The 22,907-nt window shown below is 44.5% G+C and overlaps 1 protein-coding gene across 1 annotated transcript in view; it reads left to right on the top strand.

Moving 5' to 3' along the window:
* Positions 1-22,907, top strand: part of EPHB1 (EPH receptor B1) — a 398,288-nt gene that overhangs the window by 307,611 nt on the left and 67,770 nt on the right. The window contains exons 6-9 of the mRNA XM_006907222.1: positions 4,513-4,637; positions 11,906-12,068; positions 14,463-14,571; positions 15,388-15,452. Of these exons, the coding sequence (XP_006907284.1) occupies positions 4,513-4,637; positions 11,906-12,068; positions 14,463-14,571; positions 15,388-15,452 (462 nt within the window). The remainder of the gene's footprint in view (positions 1-4,512; positions 4,638-11,905; positions 12,069-14,462; positions 14,572-15,387; positions 15,453-22,907) is intronic.

Here is a 22,907-nt window from a genome sequence, read left to right as displayed (position 1 = left end):
ACATTTAGAATGACCTGTGTGAGATTAAACTACCTGCCACGGGGTCTGTGAGCATCATGTCATCACTATAAATCTAAGATATGCAGGCAGTGGTGACCTTTACCCTCCGGCAGCTTCTCCTAGATCTCTGTGCTGCTAGTTGGCTGCTGGGAGATCCTTGCCATCTGCATAACAGGAGTGTTCCTCTCAGTGGATTTTGGCTATCAGTTGCCTCTGATCACCCTTCCCTATGATTTTTCTCTTTACCATCTGACCCCATCTAGATTCCAAGGTCCTAGGGCAGGGCTGTGACTTCCTTACTTGTCCTTCTGTCCCCTATGATTAGAGCAGGGGCCTGGCACAATGTTTGGCAAATATGTTGAGTCTTAAATGATAGCTTTCCAGGGATTAGAGGCAAAAAAAAAAAAGGAGAACCAAGCCTATCAAAATCTTCAGGCCATTAAGATTACTTTTTCCAATTTTTAATACATGATGGTTCAGCTCTCGAGGCAGAAGGATTCTGAAAACGTGTATGGCACTGGCATGAATAACAGCATAGACATTGTGTTTTCACATAGGTCTGAAGGGGCAGCTCATGCTGCACAGTGAGTGTGGTGGTGGTTGCGGGGGAAAGCAGGCTAATCGGGAGCCCTTCTCCACCCATCTTGGTGGGACACCTTTGGGACTCCCCAGTGACCTGACCGACTCTGGAAAATGTCTCACCTTCCCTGAAGCACACTTATCCTCTCCACAGCTCTGCACAATGCACAAGAGGTCTTAGAAAAGATGATCAGAAGCCATCCACACTGCAAACCATCCAGTCTGCTGCTAAATCCACCCTCAGTTCCTAGTTTCATTTAACGTGACTTTAGTGGCAACATTTCACACATTCTCTCCTGGGAACGATTATTGCCACTTGGTTTCTATGTGATCACAGCTCATTTACTTCTACCTCATTGACCTTTTTTCTCAGGCCCCTTGGCTGTTTTCAATTCATTTACTGAATCTTTGAATATATTTTCTGTTCTATTCGTTCTCTTAGTGGTATCTATCAGTTCTGCTGCTTTCAATATCTTTGAAATACCAATGACCCTAAATTTCTATCTCCAGTCTGGACCTCTTATACATGCATCTGCCTACTCAGTGTCTACTCTGGGACGTCTGGGGCATCTCACACTTATTAGGAGCACCTGCTCTTTCCTCCCAAACTGCTTCTACTTATGTCTTGCCTGATCTCAGCTCATGACAGCCCTACCTTCCTTTTGCTCAGGCCAAAAATCTTGGAGTCATTTTGACTGTTCTATTTCTTCTGCATCCCACATCCATTGAGATATTCTAAATGTATTCAGAATCTGACTACTCTACTCTCACCACCTCCACTGCTCCAAACCCGGTCCAAGTAACCATGATTTTGCAACTGAATTACTGTAATCGTGCTATGATAGGTCTTTCAGCTTTTACAAGGCCCCTGCATGCTATTCTCATCACAGCTGTGGGTGATACTATTAACTTACAAGTCACATTATGCCACTCCCCTGTTCATGACCCTCCCATGGATCCCCATCTCACTCAGAGTAAAAAGCCAAAGTCCTTTTAGTGTCTCTCAGGGTCCTACTCCATAGCTTTGTCTCTGTCTCAGTCTCATTGGCTCTTTGCTGTTCCCTGAAACACCAGGCTGTTCCCATATCAGAAGCTTTGCCCTGGCCACTCCCTCTCAAATGCTCTTCTCTCAGGTATCTGTGCAGCTCCCTCCCTCCTTTCTGTCAATTCTGTGCTCCTGCATCTACTTTTCAGGCAAGGCCTTGCTGACCACATGATTCAGAATTGCAGTTTTCTCTCGGCCAGCCTCCTACACTTTGGCATTCTGTATCCCTTCTCTTCTGTTCCATTTTTTTAATATTTAATATTTTTAACATACCTTGTGATTGATTGATTTATTACATCTAGTCTCTGAATCCTTCCACTAGAAAATAAGTTCTGTGAGCGCAGACAATTTTATTTCATTCACTATGGAATTTCTAGAACTTAGAACCGTGACTGGTACATGGCAGTTGCTCCATAAATATTTGTTTCATTAATTAATTAATTAACCTGGCCTTGATACTAAACTGGGAGAAAGAGAAGATACATTTGATGGTTGAGTAAGGATCAAAAATTATTCCAGTTTACTAAATTAATAGGCCAAATTTAACATTATAAAGATAGAGATACATGTAAATCCCTATATGTCAAAAGCCAGCTCTACAGATGAAAGATGAGAAGCATACCATGGGAAAACCTGTCTGACTGTGATTTCAGAACCAAGTAGCAGGGACGTGTCTTTGATCCAAAGGCTAATGGTCACACTCATAGATGTGTAGTACACAGATCATGGGAGATACTAGTTTACCTCTAGTCTGCCACTCAAACAGCAGTGGGAGAATTGGGTTCACCTCTGGGCCTCATGCCTAAAGAGAGTTTTATAGAACAGGGGCCCCATTTGGAAAAGAGCCACCTCAGGTGGCAGCATATCATGAGAGAAATGTTTGTAGTATCTGGCCCTTCTTTTCAGCAGGGAAGACTCAGGGGAGACCTAACTGGTTTCTTTAGCTGTTTGACAAGCCGTTCTGTGGAAGAGAGAACATTCTATATTACGTCACTTGGTAGAACTGAGAACAGTGGGAAGAAGACAGATTTCCGATAAGGATATGGAAGACATGCAAATTGATGAGAGTTACCCAAGTATGGAGCAGTTGCTCCTAGAGACAGTGAGCCTCCCATCCCTAGGGAAGCAGCAGAGCTGGGCACAGAATAACTGTATGGGGATTCAGGACTGCATGAATTCAAGTCCTTCATGAAGCACACACCAAGGTGGCATTAGATGTGCCAGAGATTGGGAAAATGGGGTGGAAGCCAGGGGAGGCTTGGATGAAGGTCTGATCCTTCTGAAAGAGGGAAAGAAGGAAGGAGGATTGGGTAGGAAGAGTCTTAGGCTGCAGCTCTGTACAAGGAAGCATTGGTAAGTCCAAGAGGGAGACTTTGAGTGAAAGTTGCCCATCTGAAGAGTCAGGAATAGTCTTTTCCTAGCATCCCAGCCACTCTCAGTCACTGGCTAGGAGCAGCCTGTGAGAAGCAGAGCTCTCTGTGAATATGATGATGGATTGCAGAGCTCGGAAGCTGGGGCCATTAGTCAGTTATGCTCCCAGCAGTAAGAATTTTGAGGGACACATTTTCACGGCCACCACAAGGCCTCATTGCAACACTCTCACATTGTGCTTTCTTTATGGCTCTCCGGGCTGTGAGCATCTTTAGAACGAGTGCTCCTCGTCGCCGTGCTCCATCCAGGTCCCATCACATAGTAGGTGCTTGCTGAGAGTCCAGTGAGTGGTAGAGAATGCAGCAACCTCCCCATTCCCCCTCCACTCTCCCCTTTGACCATGCTCTGTAATTTTAGGTCTTGGAGGGGAATCCATTAACTTAAATTGAAAATAGTAAATGTCAGTCAGCCACAGACCCCAGAGAAACCCTGTAAATTGGAGTTCGTGTGAAGAAATGACCTTCATCACTGCAGAAGTGCCAGGACTAAACAGAACAGCTCCTGAGTCAAGCCCAGACTGAAGCCTCATCCATTACCCGCCTCTTCCCCCAGAAAGACAACCCTCATTAATTATTTCCAGACTGTTTTCATCTTATTTACACCATGTGAAAAAATGTTGAATTGGGAAATAAATAATATTATTTCCAGAGATTTCAGAATCACTTCACAGATTTTGGAATTATTATCCTGTTTCTAAATGTTTGGTTTATGTATCATTTTCTCATTTATATTTGTGAGCGCTTTATTCTGAATGTCCTCATTTGGAAAACTCCAACAGAAGTCTGAAAGAACTCTGTCATTGGTCTGTGTTCATGTCTTTCTGAGAGATGTCTTTACTCTTTCTTCTGAAGTGCAGCAAAATCTTCCACTGCAGTCTCAGAAAGAGATGTTTACTAGAACGTCTCTTTCTATTGCACGGTAATTCTGCACTGATCAGTTCTACTCTCTCACTATCATCCCTTGCCTACAGGTTCTCTTCTCTGCAATAGGCCAGCTCATTATGGCAAGACTGAGGTTCCTTCAACACCTTCTGCTCAAAAACATTCCTTTACTCCTCTTGTCCTACTATCTGAAGCCTAGACTTGTCTTTCTTGTCATGCTCTCCCTAATTGACTCCAGTTTGCCCAGGCCACACTGTTTTTCCATGATTCCTCCAATCGTCTCTTGTTTTTATCAAGCCTTTCTCTTCCTTATCCGGGAAACACCATGTTCATTCTAGCCCCTATCCTCACACATGTTCTCCTGTCCTAAGTTATTAGCTTTTATTCCTTTGTTATCCAAACTCCATTCATTCTGCAAAACCCACCGGAAGTTCTAAAGATCCAACTCAGCTGATGGGAAAAAAAAGGCAGGGTTCAAACCTAATGACGTTTCTCTCCCTACTTATCCTGAAAGATGGCACTTCTCATGTAATTGAGGGATCTGTTCATCTGCCCTGTCTCTTCCTCTCTCCACAGCCCCTTCCACTGTTCCTATCATGCACCAGGTCAGTGCCACCATGAGGAGCATCACCTTGTCATGGCCACAACCGGAGCAGCCCAATGGCATCATCCTCGACTATGAGATCCGGTACTATGAGAAGGTGAGCCAGCTCTGCCTTCAGGTTTGCAAGAGCCAAAGCCAGCTACTGTTTCATGGGTGGTGGTCAGCTGAGGGCATAAGGAGACAAGCTGGAGGCAGTCCTGAGAGAGGAAGTAATCTGATGATGGAGACCCAGAGGATCCCTAGGGGAGTAATGGAGACCTAGTGATGGAGACCAGAGGTCTCCCCTGGCAAAAGCCTTCAACACCCAGGCACTTACTGTGCCAGCTCAGGAGAGAAAACCTTCCAACACACCACTCTGCTATCTAGACAGCTCACTGGGCTGGTATGGGCAGGACCAATTCTACTCTCTTAGTCATGTGTTTGCTACAAACTGCCAGGGATCCCCTGAACTTTCTAAAGAGTTTGTGGTTTTGTAGACTAGTAGTTTTCAAAGTTTTTGAGCATGTACCTCCAATATAAGATTGTCTGTTTATAAATTATATGCATGTACTACTTCACTAACATATTCATGGAGGTTAAAAATATTGCAATGAAAATTTAAAAGGATGAGATAGAAATGAATAGAAATAGAAATGTATATATTATTTTCCTTGACTACTCTTTATCAGCTGCTGTTGGGGGCCATAGCAAGGCACATGTTGTCAAGAGTTGGTCCCTGGTCTATCTGTGGGTGAAACAGTGACTTCCTCCCACCATGGTGAACTGTAGCATTTGCAAAATCCCAGGAAAATAAAGTGTTTTCTCTACTAACTCAACATATTATTTGTAGAACCACCAGATTCATTCATTTATTTTTTCAGCAAGTATTTATTGAGTGTCTGCTATTTAGCAGATACTATTTTGAATATATTAGTGATCAAAACATAGATTCCTTCCCTCAAGGGGTTTACTTTCCAATTAAATAAGATGGACAATGAACGATGAACACAATAACCAAGGAACTCATATATAGCATGTTAGAAAATGAGTCTTGTGAAGGGGAAAAGAAAAAAAACCAAGCAAAGTAAATGAGATTAAAAGGGTCAGGTTTGGGGAAGGGATTGGTTGCAGAAATAAGTAGAAGGGTAAAGACAGGCCTCTTGGAGAAGGTAAGTAAAACACCTGAAGGAGATAAAGGTGTTATGAAGCAGATATCTGGGGGATAGAGAGCTTGTACAAAGGCCCTGAGGCAAGATCATGACTAGCGCTTCAAGAAGCAGAAAGACCAGCATGACTGGAGTGATGTGAGCATTGAAGAAATAGTAGATGGGGGGGAAGGAGAGAGGTAATCAGGGGAGGTGATCGTGTTGGGCCTTAAGAACTTGAGTTTTCCCACTGAGTGGGATGGGGATCCATAGCAGGGTTAGAAGCAGAGGTGAAACAAGATCTAACTTACATTTTAAGAGGATAATTGAGACTGTTCTATTGAAAATAGGCCTAGATTACAGTCATCTAAGACAAGAATGATGGTGGCTTGAGTCAGAGTTGAAGCAGAGGGCTAATGAAAAAGTTAGTTTCCAAATATATAAACTGAAGTCAGAGCCAACAGGATTTCCAACAGTTTGGATTTTGGATGTGGGAGGTTTTGGCCTGACCCACTGGAAGGATGTAACCACCATTGACTGAGATGGGGATTGCTGGGAGTAGAGCATGTTTGGGGTGAAGGAGGGGACAGAAGTTCAGCTTGATGTCTAAGGTGCCTCTGAGATAGCCAAGTAGAGACATGGAGTAGGCAGCTAGACATACACATCTGGAGTTCAGGAGAGAGGACTGGGCTGGAGATGTTTATTTGGAAGTTGTCAGTATGTGGATGGTATGGAAGTGCTGAGCCAGTGTGAGATCATCCAGTGGGAGAATGGATTTAAAAAAGGATCAAAGATAGAGACCTGCAGCCCTCCAACATGGAGACGGTGTTGGACAGTGAGACATGACTGCATTATAAAGCAGGAGTCCTAGTTTCCAGGACCCTCCCTTTCCAGCCCTGTAGTTGTAGTCAAATTACTTCACCACTCTAAGTTATGATATTCACATTTTTAAAATGATAGCAATTTACCTCCCTGAAAATGGAAGGCTAGACGGATCACCAATCTAGTCTGTGAAGAAGTATGTCCTTCAGCCATTATAGCCACATATACAAGCAAGGTGAGGATTCGGAAGTATTCTATTCAGTAGAGATTATTAGGTTATGTAGTCAGTTGATTTAAAAAATGTAGTGAATTGGGGGTACTTTAAACCATCTGGATTCATAAGCAACCATCATATCCATTCAGCTTTGATTTCGGAGCCTTTATTTGCCACACATTTTTTATCAGTTAATAAAGTAAATGTTGACTTTCCAAAACCTTTTGGACCAATCTCTTTGGGCCAGTTGACCATATGACCTTATTTCAAAGTTGACCTAACAGTTCAACAGAGTATCCTGTGTGGCCAGCAAACAATGTGGAGTCAGAGTCACCAGTAAGTTCCCACCCAGCCCCCACTTCCCACACAAGCATGAAATTGAGCCTTGTAGCTTGTCTTAGGAAAGTAATCATTTTTCCCTAGAGTGCCCCTATTGGGTGCTAGGGGCTTTATAAACATTTTCTTCTTTCTCCCTCATGACTCAGAGTGGTAAATATTAGTATCATTGATATGGGTAAAGAAACCGATGTACAAAAAAGTGTAAAAACAAAACAAACAAAAAAACTCATCCACAGTCACACAGCTAGAAAGCAAGCCTATAGCCTGGGTTCTTTGCGCTGAAGCAAGTAGCAGTGCTGGAAAGAGGCTTAATTCATGGGAGACCACCTGCCCTCCTCCTCGTCTGCCCTGCCAAAGGGCAGTCACCCCTGTGAAAAGGGATGAAGGACTTAATGACATGCTCAGAAGCGACACCTGTGTCCATTGACACCTCACTTGCCAGTTCATGTCGAAGCTCCTTCATTGCCTGCCCCTTTACATGCAAACCTCTCCCCTTGAAAAACTGTAGTTCATCTCCACTTCTGATGTTATGAAGGGAGCTTATTCTCCCATTTCAGGCCACATCCCTACTTCTCAGTAATTTATACTAATTATTAACAGACACACATGCACAGCAGCTCAATGCCTGAGGCAGCTTCCACACCTCAGTGAAGCATATTATTGTCCCCACTCCAGAGGATAGAATGCTTTCCTTAGGAACACAGACGATTCTTTGCCAAAGCATTGGTTACTGTTTGGTATATTACTATAGAACTCTCCATTTATAAAGTGCTCAACTATAAAATGTGGTGACCATTTTTAATATGACTAAAGGAAAGACATTACCTTGTGAGGGTATTTTAAAATAATAACCACAATGATAATAATTCATCTTTATTGAGTGCCCATTATGCACCAGATTTTCAGATATATTAGTTCTGACCCTTAAAAAAGAATCTTGAAAGCCAGGTATAACCAATTTATAGATGATGGAACTGAGTCACAGAAAGGTTAAATGACCTACCCTTGACCACACAGGTCACAGCTAGGAAGTCACAGAACCAGAACTATAGACTTCTAAAATTATATTTCAATGTATTTCTGAGCTCAGAGTACGACTGGATGTAATCATATTGATGCTGAGGATCTCAAAATTAGTGTAGCCCCTAAAGCAAGAGATTGTATCTTAATTTTAAATCTAAATGCTTGTAACCAGAATGATTTGCCTACCTGCTCCACAAGGTCATGGAATCCTGGTCTTTAGAAGATGCAAACACAAGTAAAACTTAATGCAATAGATGTCCTGGATTCAGTCCAAAGAAACAAAATCCACCATGTTTTGCATCCTATGCCACTTCTAAACAATAAGTCAGCAAAAATTGTTTGTAAAGGACCATGTAGTAAATATTTTACACTTGTGGGCCATATAGTCTCTATCCCAACTATTCCTAAAAACCCTCCTGGGTCTCCTGCCCCACGTCACCTTCTTGGTTTGTGCTTGAGACACCTTTCAATTTCAGTTCTGCGAATGGAATCAATGAAGCTTTCGCCTTTCCAAAAGCTCATTAATAGAGAGCTCAGATGCCATCAAGCTGATGACACTCCCAGAGCCTCTCCCATGTTCATCTCCTTCTCCATTTTAATACATTTCCATTCATCATTCTCTCTTGTTTACTGTCTTGTAGCACTTTTCACTCCTGGTGTCAGTGCTCGTGGGCAAACCATGGGAGGAGCATCCACATCTGCTCTCAGCTGTCTTAATGATGAAGCGTTTAGACGTTTACTCACTCTTCATAATAACTGTCTAGGCTAGAATGGGCTGGTTTAGGCCTTGGGAATTTCTACTCTTCAAATTTTAGGATCATTTTATCAAAGAAACTCTTTCAGATCTTGGCAATATCTTGTGCTCAATCGATTGGTTCAAATAACTGGTCTGAAGTGTGCAGTTTATTTATTCATTTAGCACTGAGTGCTTGAGCACCAAGGCGGGCCAGCCCTGTGCTACATGTTGGAGATGGAGAAATAAGGGGGACATGGTCTCTGCCCCCAACGGCCACAGCCTCTGTCTCTCATATGCTTATAAAATCAGTCATAAGTGACCAAAAATAAAAACAACCTCCCTCTTTGCTCTCACTCATTTGCCTGGAGTTAATTAATGAATTTGAGGGGAACAAAGACTGATAACTAATTTTCATCACTGAACTTCATGAATGTGTGGACTCTAAAATAATTATGGGTTATTGTTTTGTCCTTAAATTCCAAATGCCAATACACTAAAAAGAATATTTTTAAGTAAAAGAGTTGCCCAGTCAATACTTCACTTATTTCAAGCAATGAGTACTTCCACAGATTCCAGGAAAACCAGAGAATCTGGGCAGACCTCTGGATTGGGTAGCAATGGCATTTTGTCCTGACTTGCAAAGTGATGTGATTTTCACAGTTTCAGATTCCAGATCTCCAGTTTGTCAAGATAGTAACAACCAAAGATCTAGATGATATCCCTTCTATGGTGCACAGCCTTCTTTCTGCTAGATCCCTGATTGGTGGTGGTGGTGGAGGAGAATCAACCTGCTTTTTAAATAGATCAAATGATGAGTGGGTAGTCCTTCCTCAGAAAGTCTCTTCTGAACATCAATATCCCCTCCATTAGGGCCTCTTTGCAACTTTCAACTGCCTGTTCAAGCTGGCCTCTAACCCATGGTCCCTTACAACTGCTTCTGAAGCATTCATCACCACCCTTATGCTACCCACACTCCAACTATGCCCAGTTACTTGCAAGCTCCCAAACTACTTTAGGCTTTGGCTTTGTATGTTTTATTCTGTTCTCATGGAGTATTCTATTCAGTTCTCACTCCCCACATTCATCCATGTGGCTAATTTATCTTTTAGGACTCAACTCATATCACTCTTTTTCTGAGCCCCACCCAACCTCCTTTTCAGTTTGGACTGAGAGATGCTCTACTGTTCCTCCATAGCCCCTTAAACTGCCTTCTGCCAAAGGCACTCAATCACACTGTTGTCATCATCTGTTTATTTTCTGGTCCCCCCACAAGATGTCATGTCCCCAAAGGAGAGAGACCATGCCTTAGTACCTGTAGCCCATGTATATCACTCAGTATATGGTAGTGTGTGTCAGAAATGTGAATGCCTGGCCAAATGAATCAACACACATCAAATCTTCACCTTTGCAAAGTAAACTTTTACATATATTAAGACAGTGGTAATTTTTTTTTTTATCATTGTACTCTACTTCTTTCATCCTGGCTCAACTCCCCAGGTTTTGTCTGTCGTTGGATGGAGGATATGGCTTATAGACCGCTCGCTACCAGCTTTCCTTTCATTTATCACCATGTCTCTAGAACCTTAGTGCCTAAAACTTGTCACAGTACCCTAGATCTGCACATGGAACTTTAGGGCCTCCCTCCTAGTACTCAGGTTCTTCATCTTTACTGATTTCCCCCTTTTGCACTAAGATTCATGGTGCAGACAGGAACAGGCCCAGACTCTAAACTCGTGTTCCTGCATACTCAGAGCTAAGCCACAGTCTCTATAATGTTCACATGGAAGTAATTAGAGAGCAGGCTGGTATATCTGAAGGTGCTAAGAATGAATTATAATGATAATTATAGTGAAGAGGAAAGTCTGTGGGCTGCAGTAGTGAGGAAAGCCTTCTTAGAAGAGGAGGACTTGAGGAGTCTAAGCCTAAGGGACCTGAAGGGAACAGGGAAGCCTTGGAGAGAGGCATTTCAGACTGAGAAAACAGCCTAAGCAAAGGCCTAGTAGCCAGGGATGTGGTCCTTGTAGGGGCAGCAAGGTTGTAATTTAGGGGAATGTGAGGGATTGAAATTATGAAGGGCCTGCAAACTTAGATTTAGGAGTTTCGATTTTATCCGATAATAATTTTAAGACAGGTCAGAGATTTTTTTTTTTTTTTAGAAAAGAAGTTTGGATTTTGGTTGAAAGGGAGTGGCAGAAAAGATGGAAGGCTACAAAAGTCCAGGCACGAACCAAATGTTATGTAAGATCAATAGCAAAGAAAGGAAGTGACTGTTTCAGGGAACTCATGCTGGATGGAGGAGCCAGAAGATGAAAACCAGGAGCAACATCTGTGCAAACCAGAGGACATACATGTACAAAAATCAGGAATGTGGAGGACAGGGCAGAAGGTGCTGGAGAGTGACAGACGAGAGGAAGAGCTAACTCCCAAATAGGAGGAGGGGTGAGGACACAGGGCCTGCTCTCCAGAGAGAAGGGATGTGCCCTTCCTGGAAGCTGGGGGAGAAGGACTGGAAGATGGGGACTCAGATAGACACAGACTGAAGCAGAAGCGGGTGTGGGAGATACTCCAGAATGGCATCCACATTCAGCAGAGTGGATGCAAAACCATTTGCTTAAGGACTCAAGGGAACTTACAGAGTGATCTGGAACAGTCATTGTGAGGCGTAGCCAGGGAGATCTTGAGTGAGGAGAGAAAAGAAAACATCTCAGCAGAAATAAGACAAAGGGGTCAGGCGCAGGGTGACTCGGTCTGTCCAGTTAGCTTCTGCTGAGTCAGGGACTAGATAGGAAAGATGGATGTGATTTGCGTTCTACCTCTGAACCCTGGAGGGGGAAGGAGTAGAAAATGATCATGAGCCCCTAAGCCAGGCCCTGAGAGCTCAGCCATTTACTCAGATTGTAGGCAATCCATAGTCCAGAGCCAGTTCTTCATTCCCTCAGTCCAGGTCAGTCTGTCTCCATTCAGAAGGATGGCCTAGATCTGGTGACAACTTCTGGCATATCTACAGGACCAAGAGCTGATGAAACCTGGGTGCCCTAGAGTGGAGCGGGCTAGGGGTGCAGCACTCAGGAGGGAGCTGCTGATCCCTTCCCCTTGCTCTTTTTCAGGAACACAACGAATTCAACTCTTCCATGGCCAGGAGCCAGACCAACACGGCACGGATCGATGGCCTGCGGCCAGGCATGGTGTATGTGGTACAGGTGCGCGCCCGCACTGTGGCCGGCTATGGCAAGTTCAGTGGCAAGATGTGCTTCCAGACTTTGACGGACGGTAAGGGTCAGGCCAGTGACCTGGGCATAGGGTGCACAGTCCAGGAAGAAAAATAAACCCCGCCCCAAAGAAGCTGCTCTTGCAGCCAAGATGCCAACCTCCAACTTGATTCCAGTGGAATTCCCTCGGAAGGATTTGCCTCCCAATAGGGCTGTGTATGGAGACTTGCTTGATTCACCAGGCAGGGCATCTGCCTAAAGTTTGGCACATTTCTCTCCACCATCTGGTGGATTTGCCTTTGAGGGGTCTCTGTACCATGTGCGGAGAGGTTACTGTGTGTGGTCCTGCTTAAGCACAGCAGTGAGACCCACACATCACGCATGGAGTTGGTGTGCTCGCCTGCCTCCAGATCAGGGCCTAGATGTCTACAGTTTCAGCCTCACTCCCACTTCATTCCTCTGTTCTCAGGCACTGGAGTTGAGCTAACGGCCTCATTGCATGAGACCAGGTCTCCAGGAAGGAAATAGATGAAATTTGGGGTGTGGCAGTCCCATGCACACAGCATCTTCATATGTGATTCCCAGTAGGTCCTGCTCAGCTGTCCCCAGAGGCAATGGCCACTATTTTCCAAATTGTCTCCAAGGCCAGAAAGTCTGTCATCAAAAATACTTCCACCTTTGGGCTTTATTAGTTCCTTGTTATAACGATTTCTCCCACTCCGCTGAGACTGCCCCCTTTAATACTTATGAAAATTAGATTTCCCTATAGCCTGAGCATTGAGCCTGTTACATGTGCCTATGTTCACTCACTCTTTTCCTTAGCTAGCCACTTACCACAGGGTATGTATTCATTTATCTATATACTATCTACATATCTATCTATATTTATTTATTCATTTATGAGTTATTTATTGATAGGTTTCCAAATATTGATCTATTTCTAACCTCCTAGATTGAAAGCTTTTAATTTTTCCTTACACTATATGGGAAGCAGCCTGCCTTTATAGAACATTTTATCTCAGGCCAGTACTCTCCGACTAGGCACTTGACATAGCTTGAGGTTTTATATTGAAACATTATATATATATATATATATTTTACTAATTTAAAAATGCATCAGAAATGTTTAAAACTCAAATGATTGCATACAATATTCATTATTGGGAGCAATTTTAGGAAGAGCCAGTGCTGGTGGGCATTCCCGGGCGAGGCATTACTGCCCCACAGGGTGCCTGCCACTTCCCAGTGATTTGTTCCTGGATTCTTTAGTGCTAGCTGTCTGGCTCCTGCAGGATTGGAGTTTACCACCTGTTTTGAGTTTATTTTAGGTGAATTTTCGGTCATATTTTGAGGATGGTAAAATGGGGCATAAAGGTGAGCCAGTTTACTCAGATTAATGATGCTGCTGGTATGAAAAGAACACAGGCTGTCTTCTTTTCCTTAAGGACTCTGTCCCCCTCTTTGCACCTCACTTACCACCTAGATTTATGGGCACTTTGGCATCAGGAGGTACACAGGATTAAAAGCCCAAAACTCAAAATGATCTGAGCACTGGTCTCTTGGCAATTCTGCTAGACAAATCAAGATGTAACAAATTTCTCCCAAGAAGGCTATTCCTTTTACATTGGCAGTTAAGTTTTGTAAACCCAAGAGGGGCTAGATGTAAGAGAGTTCTGGTAAATGGCCAAATTCGGGAATATTAATCTTAAAGACAGAGGCTCACGTATTGGTAGTAATTATGCTCACTGACGCTCACTGAGGCTTTGGGCCCTGATAGCAGCACAAAGATGAGTCTGAAGGTTGATCGATGATGGGTCAATGGGGCTGGAGAACCTTTGGGAAGGTCACATTGCTTTATGAAGTTTTTAATATATAAAGACACTGTTATGGACTTCTCATTGTGATTCCTTGCATTTTTTCCCCCAAATTAATTTTTTTAAAAACATCCATGTTACCAAATGCTCTCAGCAGAGGGAAGCTGAAATTCTACCTACGCTCTTTAAAATTGCTTTCTAGAAAGTGGGAGCTTCGAGAACAACATCTTTGTCTTTGGAAGTCTCTTTCTCCACTCACAGAGTTGAAGGCTAGTTCTCAAACATTGGAGAACATGACAGTCCGGAGTGTTTGGTAAACATGCACATACCCAGCTCTTCACCCAGAGGTGCTGGTTCAGGAGATCTGAGGAGGGCCCCAGAAATAGTCGTGTTTAACAGCTGGGCTCTGGAGAGTCTGATGTGGGGCACAGGAACCTCAGTTCAAGAGGTATTGTCATTGGGGTTACCAAATAAAATACAAGACAGCCAGTTAAATTTGAATTTTAGATAAACAATGAATAATATTTTAGTCTAATTATCAACCATATAATATTTGGGGCATGTCTTTGGTATCACGCATTGAGTACCAGCTGGATGTAAAGGGCATAGAGGAAGGGTTCTAATGCCTCTTTCTCATCTAGACGATTACAAATCTGAGCTGAGGGAGCAGCTACCCCTGATTGCTGGCTCGGCGGCAGCCGGGGTTGTGTTCGTCGTGTCCTTGGTGGCTATCTCCATCGTCTGCAGCAGGTAAGTGCTCCACTCCCACCCCTGCCTGCTCTCCTTGGACCCTGAAGCCCCACATTTGGACCCCTCCCAGGTCATGCAGACTGGACAGGGCATGGCCATTCACGGACACACTGTCAAACTCCTGATCATCACTCCATCTCAGTCCACAGGCAGATTATTTTCTCTGTTCCTGGGATGAATTCCTCTTAAGAGCTGGACAAGGCTATGAATAAACAGCACCCATCCTCAAGCTTCATTTTAGCTAAGACTTTTAGCCCCCCTCCTACATGACAGTCTTTTGGAGTGACAATTACAAAATCGCATTTGACCCACTGGACCATCACAGCCTGTGCCACAGCCCATCCTCTGGTTAGAGAGTCTCGGCAGAGGGCACAAGGCAGGTGGGTGGCGGGGGGAGCAGGAAGGAAAAGTGGAACTCCCAGTTCTGCAGAAGGCCTGGTAAATATTTAATACTGTTGCTGCTGCCTTTGGTGGTTAGCCCAGATTCTGCTGTGCAAAGCCCTGTGGTTGGCCCCTCCCAAACAGTGCCGCAGTGCAGCCAGAGCACTAATTGGCATCCTCAAGAGCCTCTGCCACAAGCTCTGAAGGGGACCCATGGCCCTGCCTAGCCTTTGAAAGACCTTGACTTCAAAGCAGACCCAGCCACCCACAGTAGTGTTCAAGCTAGAACATCTGCCATGACAGGAGCTACACCTAAAGTGAGAGTTGCAGTACTCCATGCCAGGAGAGGCCTGGGTGAGCCTCCATCAGGACAGGAGGCTTAGGCAGAGGTCCCTGGAACAGAAAGGCTGAGAGATCTCCTCTTTCTTGTGTCAGGAAACGGGCTTACAGCAAAGAGGCTGTGTACAGCGACAAGCTCCAGCATTACAGCACGGGCCGAGGTGAGTAGAAAGCAGACACCTACTGCCTGAGCCCTGAGAACCACTGAGTGGAGCAGGTGAGTGCGTGGAGAGCTCCTTGCAGCCAGACTGGCTGGTCCCAACCACAGGCTGCGTTGCAGCCTCCAGTGCCCCAGCACCACCTCTCCTCACAGGTCCCCGGGGAGCACAGGCTGCCATCCCATCTGCTGTCTGCCCATTGTGGGCACTCATTGGATGCCTGGCAAGCAGGTTATCTTCTGCTTTGATAAGCCCATATAGGATGTGGAATGCAGGGGAAAGATTGGGTTTAGCAAGCCAATGAATCCAGAAATCAGACACAGAGAGAAAAGATGGAGGGTTCCCTATTAACATCTTCTGCCTTATCTTATCCTACTGAGCAGCGAGGGAATGTGTTAACCAAATTCACAGATAAGCCAGAGAACATGAATGTAGAGAATTAAAAAGATAGCAGAGCCCAAGAGGCCAAAGTGTGGGGATATCTCCCAGTGTTTTCTTTTAAAAAGTACCTTAAAAGTTTGTCTCACTCATTATCCTACTCCTCTCTTAAAAAAAAAGAAAGATATATAATATTTTTATAACTAAAATTTCTCATCACCAATGTGCAACATAAAGCCTTATGTCAAATTTATTCTTTTATCTATATAATTACAACATTGCAGAGTCTGAAAAGGTCCCATGGGGTCAGTTGGGGCACCTTCCTGCCTCCAGGAAGTGGTATGCTTAATCCTTGCAGCAGACGTGTTCTGTTTCCAAATAACTCCTTTTGAATTCCACAGTTGCCCTCAGAAATCTGTCCCAGCACTTTGCGCTACGCTCTGTCACAGGCTTCTTCTGAAAGCCTCATCTCACCTAAATCCCCCTGTTGCAATGTAAGCCCTTTTCTTCCTGTTCACGCAGCAATGAGCATGGAAAACAGACCTCATCTATACACACACACGCTAAGCATGTTTCAGTGTGCAGTTCTGGGAGTGAAAATGGGCACGGAGACGAAAGTTCCCGTGGACCAAACTCATCCCTTCTCCAGGGTTACTTCTCCAAGACCTCCATGCAACAGCTTTACCAAGCGGGAGCTTATGTTCTGATGTGGCCAGTGCTATCTCAGGCTATATTAAGGCCACTCTGTAGATATGGTCTTGTTCTCCAGGTGCCCTCAATCCAAGACCAAGAACCTGCCAAAGGTTTGTAGAGGACCAAGCCCGGCAACTGGGCTGCTGTTCAGACAGTCATTACTGGGAGGGAGGTGTGGGCTCACTGCTGGCTCAGAGGCACTGAGGCTCTCCCATCATGGTCCAGAACAGCCCTGCAATCAGCAGCACACCAGAGGTAGGGATTTGAGAGAGTGGCCCCTCTCTAAATTCACACACACAGCTTCTGAAATATCCAGAGTCCCATTTACCTTCCCTGCTTTCCCCTTGCAGGCTACCCTGGGCCTCCATTTAAACCAGACGTTACTGGTTTCAGAGGAGGAAACTCTACTACATTCTCTCTCCTTTCCCATGTCCTGAATCCCTGCCTCACTGCAAAATTTACAGATGCTTTCACTTATATTAACTTGTGCATTAACCCCACCAGGCAGGGCCTTAGCTTCCCCAGCTGGACAACAAACACTTTGACTATATCTATGATTCTCAAATGTAGGTACCCCCTCCGGGTGCATCAGAATTATGAAAGGCTTTCTCCATCTTCCTGCCTCTCAGCCTCTGCCTCAAGATATTGACATTGCAGCCCCTCCATGTCTTCAGTCTTCACCATATCGAGAGCCACTATAAAGTCCATTTTAGATTTGGCATCCTGCAAACTCTCTGGATGAGACATTTAGAGATGGCTATGTCAGCCTGAAAGCAGAGGACACAAAATTGGGTTCAAAAGGAGGAATACCATTTTGAAGACTAGAGATGGCCAGAGGTGAAAATGGGTCACCTTAGGAGGCAAGCCCCCATTTTAAAGGCATGCAAGCTAAGACTTTTTATTGCACCTTGGGAAAGATACAGAGGGTCTCCCGATCATTAAGTCAGGGTACAGCGTGGTTCCCTTTTGGCCACTTCTCCCTAGATCTGGCCATTCTCCTGCTCTGGACGGACCAGCTCTGCTGGGCTACCATGTGACACCCACATACATGGAGATACTTCCAAAGTGCTCACAGCCCCCTTCTGGGGGACTCTGTCACATCTGAGGCCAACAGAAAGAGACTTCTCTGATTCCCAGGATCCATAGAAAAACCAAAAGCCAGTCTGCAACCAGTGTCCTCAGGACAACTGAGGACACAGTGTTGACAGGCTGTGCATTCACCATCCCTATGACTCTAAGTGAATGCAGAGTTCTTCATGGACCAGAGTTCACTCCCTCGGCTGCCTTAGAAATCTGACTTCTGTTTAATTTAGTTCACTTTTTATAAATTTTCTTTTCTTCTATTCATAACTGTTCTCTTTTTATCCAGTCCCTGAAACGTGGCTCCTTTTTACCCTCAAGTTCTCTGAACTCATAGTCGCATGCTTTGAATTTCATTAGTGCATTTTCTCCTGTGGACATTGGTCCCTCCGACGAAAGCTATAACTGTCAGAGAATCATAGTGGAAGGACTGTAGAGCTAGGAGAAGACTCAGCACGAATATAACAGAAGAAGGAACTCAGGGCTCTGATGGAGGACGGGTCTGGCCCAAGACAGGAAAGGGTAGTAATAATTAGTTATAGAAAGCCTACTCTGTGCCATGCTTTGGGAAATGTATTCTGGTAACTCACTTCAATTTTTCTAACTCTGACAACCACTCTAGGAGGTGGTCATTAATCTAGGAAGGTTAAATGACTTTCTCAGGTCATATGGCTCATAGGTGGCAGAGATGGACTGCATACCCTCGGAGTCTGGCTGCAGAGCCCATGCTGTTTCCATGTTACAGAGATTCAAGTTGTTTGGTGGTCAGGAGTGGTGATAATGGGCTGAGGACTAATCCCAGGTGTCCTGGTTGGTGATTTGTCAGTCCCCCACTCTTTCTGGGTCTCACTGCAGAAGGCGGAAAGTCTAATAAAGCCTGATCTGAATGTGTGCACGTAACTATACCTGGGCCATCCACATGCATGCACCTCACTGTGGGATGTGGTTAGCGACCTGGAGCTCTGAGGACTTCCTGCTCTGGGAGTGACAGAAATCCTTCAGGAGCTCCCCGGCCTCATTCATCTGTGCCTGAGAGGGCTCTGCCTCTCTTTCCTACAGGCATGACATGTGGCACCATAGAGAGGCTGATGGCCCCTGCCTTCTAAAATGTTGCAAAAGCTGTAGAAGGCATAGCATAAATGTTCGCAAATGGAGTGCCTTCTCTAGCCTGTTGAAGTGTGGCAGAGCTGCTCAATTGGAGAGCACGGTGTTTTCTTGGGCAGAGGTCTCCAACCCCTGGGCCATGGACCAGTAACATTCTGTGCCCTGTTAGGAACCGGGCTGCACAGCATGAGGTGAGCAGCAGGCTAGCAGATGAAGCTTCATCTGTATCTGCAGCTGCTGCCCAGCGCTAGCATCACCACCTCAGCTCCACCTCAGATCATCAGGCATTAGATTCTCATAAGAGCACCAGTCCCTGGTGCCAAAAAAGGTTGGGAACTGCTGCACTAGGGTACTGATTTATGTCTTTCTTCTGAGCCTAGAACACAGAGAACAGGCATGTAAAAGGGGGATTTGTATTTTGGTTAAAGAGACTAGAGGAAAGGTAGGTTGGGAAGAGAAAGCGTGCTGGATGTGGTGCTGGATGCTTGGATAAAGAACCTGGGAGCCTGTGATTCATGTTCAAGGGTGAGTGGGTAGAACTTCGGGTTTCCTCCGTCCAGAAAGAGTCAGACAGATGGTGTGTCCTCGTGGTTTATGTGGGTCAGTTCTCAGAAGGTGCTGGCTGACTAAAAGTTTCCTGGACAGGATGATCCAGGTGGGCCAGGGTGAGTTTGGGGATCTATCTTAGAAAAGTTCCAGTTGCTTCTGTTGCTAGGTACTTATGGGGCTTAGGTAACTACACACGTGATAGTAGTTGACACCTCACTGATTTCTGAGTTGGACGGAGTGTGTTGGGGTGGGGAGAGAGGAAATAAAGGCTTCGTAAGGGAGTCAAGGGCTTTCAGAAAGCAACCCTAACAAAGAAACCATCTCCATGTTGCAGGCGACGACAGATATAATCACAGAGCTACGATTATTAAGCTTTGAGAAAAGCAAAAACAAATATGGGTATGTGCCCAAAGACCGTAGACTGGCCAACACTCTAATTTTCACATAAGGCTGGAGGGCAGAGCACGGAGACGGTAGAACAGAAGGGCAAGTTTGATCCTTGCCAAATGCTTGAACAGACTGAAGTAGATGTGTCTGGTCATTTAAAACTTGCTTTGGTGATCATTATGAACCAACTCAGGATTATTAAGAAAAATAATGGGACCTCATTACATTTACTAGAGTTACGCACTTAGTAAATTCAAGAGGAATTGCAGACGTAGTGAATTTTTATTTTGGCAAAAACATTTGATTATCTCCTAAGGGAAAGCATTGTAAAGTGGGTCCGGAGCTTGTCTTTATACCAAAAAAAAAAAGTGGGTTAGTGATTCTGTCAGCCAGACAGGAAGTCACCAGTTTTATTCTAGCCCTTGTCCAATTCAATCTCTCGTTTGTTTGATCGTTTTTTAAATTCATGAGTCAGGTGCAAGCCTAGGGATTCTTATCAAGTTTATAGGTAACTAGAGAGCATAACTAACGCCATCGAAGACAGAATCAAAATTCAGACCTATCCATCAGCTTTGAATGCTAATTTGAAATCTGCAAGATGTAATGTTAGAGGGATAAATCTAGAATCCAGTGTTTAGGTTAAAACAAAAAGGAAGAAGTATAAAAAAGAGAAAACCTGACTTGCTCTTTGTTTGAGTGAAAAAAAATTTAGGTATTTAGTCGACCACATGCTCAGAATATGAGTAATATATAGCTGATAAAAGAGACACGCACTGTTACTGATGCAGAATAATACCGTTCTCCAATTTTGAGCACTTACAATCATAAGCACTTTACCTATATAAACTAAGTTAATCTTCATAATGGTCCCATGAGGTAGATTTTGTACGTAAAGAAACAGAGCCTCAGAGAGAACAGGGAACATGTCTGGAGTCTTAGAATTAGTGATTTGTAAAACAAAGTTTTAAACTCAAGTTTGACTCTGTAGTCTCAATTAAAGTTCAGATCGGAGGAGGTGATGCACATACACTGTGCTGGTAAGAACACATTTAAAGTGATGCTTTTAGTTCTGGGGACCCCATTTCAGAAAGGACATTGTCAGCAAAGCACCTGCCCAGAGGAGAACAGCCTGCCTGTGGAGGGTGTCAATCCTAGTCCATTGTTTCAGAGACTTGGAAGCATGTATTTGGTTCTGGAGAAACGCAGGCAGGGACCTGGGGGTCATCATCAAGCATCACACTATTACAGAAGAAGAACAGAGATGCTATTGTTGTGATGCATGAGGTTATGTGGAACTGTCAAGTGGAAGATCAAAGAAGGCGGACTTGATTCTGTAAAACCACCTCCCCTATCCCTGAACTGGAGCTGTCCAACACAGAGGCAGGCTGCTTTGCGGGGAGGTGAGCTCTCCATTCTTGGAAGCATTCAAGCAGAGATAGTTATCCATAAAGGATGTTGTTGAGCACATTCTTGCTTTAGGTGGGAGAAAGGACTTGATTAGACCCAGAAAGAAAACATCCAGCTCCTTTTGCCAAACTACCTTCCTCAGTAGCAAGTAAACTGTGGTTCGCTTTCCTTCTCCTGCAGACACTTTAGGCAATAACTATGGTTTTAAGAACAAAGCTTGAAAATGGGGTGAAACCCCCAAACAGAGGGTGGAAGAAAAATCATCCTCAGATCCACTGCTTCTTGATTCAGGCTCTTTGCCTACTCCAGGGCTCCCCTCTTGGATTCTTTCCCAAGCCCTACCTGGACACCCAGGACCTCTGCTCTCATTAGAGAAAGACAACCACCCTTGCTTCTGAGGTCTCAGGCCTCAGAGGCAAGTAAAACAAACTGTTTCTAGTGCCCATCAACCTTTCCTGGTAGGTTCACTCAAGAAACTGCCTGATCTTCAGCCTTTCATAGCAACAGCTTCAGCTACCACCCATGTGTCCCCCAAATCTACAATTCCAGATCCAGTCTCCCTGCTATATTTCCATTCTGAGTTTTTCTGACTGACTTCTAGGCATTGCATACTTCATCTGTGTGTTCAAAGTCTCAAACCACATGTGCCAATTTCCCTGACAATAGGGTTTGTTTCCCAAAGTCCATTACATGGTTCATAGTAAACTTCATTCTGGAAGTCTTGACATTGATTTGAATTCTTCTTGTCCTTCCTTAATTCCCCACCTTTAATTGCTCTTCAAGTGCTATGAATTCTTCCTTTAAAATTTCTCTTGCCTCAGCTTCTGTCCTCATGGTCAAATACTGTTATCTTCCACCTTAATTATTACAATACCTCATAGTTAGTTGTTTTCTCAGCCTCCAGTCCCTTCCCCACAACAATGCATGTGAATGCGGCAGCCTGCCAGCAAAACAAACTCCCCAATGTCTTGCTCTCAGTACACCCCTTCCCTGCTGATGGAAATGTTGTCAGCTATGTGTGTCCGATGGCATCTATCCTGATGCCTTGGTTTGGTAATCAAGGCCCCTCCTTATCTCCCCATTCAAGCTGGTTACACTGTCCTCACTCACGAAATAGTGGGCCTCTTCTGAGCTGAGCCTCATGACACTTTAAGCTTCTCCCTCTTCAGTCATGACCATGTGACTTGTTCTTCTAGGATTCTGACCTTGAAGACAGGCATTCATAGACTTCTGCCTTCTCTGGTTGCTGCAGCATTTACAGCTTGTTTCCACGTGTGGGCTCCTGATTCTGTACTCTCCAGCACTGTACCCTAGTTATTTCATGTCTTCATCGCCTGACGAACTTTACGAGTTTTGTTTTTCCTGTAGCTCCCACAGTCCCTAGAACAGTGCTGTTTGGGTATCCAGTCAATGCTGAGAAAAATGAAGGGTGAGCGTCATCTTGAGGCAGAGGATAGAACAAAGTTTCTTCCAGGGACTGAATTTTGTATGCAGATCCTTAAACTGCTTACCTCTTGTGCTTAGATATCTGGACCAAATTCAAGTGAGTAACAAAGACAACAAAGTCTGCCTTGGATCCAGAATGGGATCCTTTTTCATGGCTTCATCAAACCTGCTGGGACATAGGATATCAGTGACTGAAAACAACCTAACTTAGGTTGTTTTCAGTCACTGATATCCTACTGTGAGAGTCTAGGCATCTCTACCAATAAGAAAGTACTGTGAGAGTCTAGGCATCTCTACCAATAAGAAAGTACACCTGAAGCCTCCTGGGCAGTCATGTTCTCTGTGAACCTACGTGATGTCCATGGTACTGATTTTGTACTTTCTGAATGCACAAGAGGGCTAAAGAGGAGCTTT

The sequence above is a fragment of the Pteropus alecto genome, unplaced genomic scaffold (genome assembly GCF_000325575.1).
Source record: "Pteropus alecto unplaced genomic scaffold, ASM32557v1 scaffold92, whole genome shotgun sequence".
Classification (NCBI taxonomy): domain Eukaryota; kingdom Metazoa; phylum Chordata; class Mammalia; order Chiroptera; family Pteropodidae; genus Pteropus; species Pteropus alecto.
This window is presented reverse-complemented; position numbering and strand designations above follow the sequence as displayed.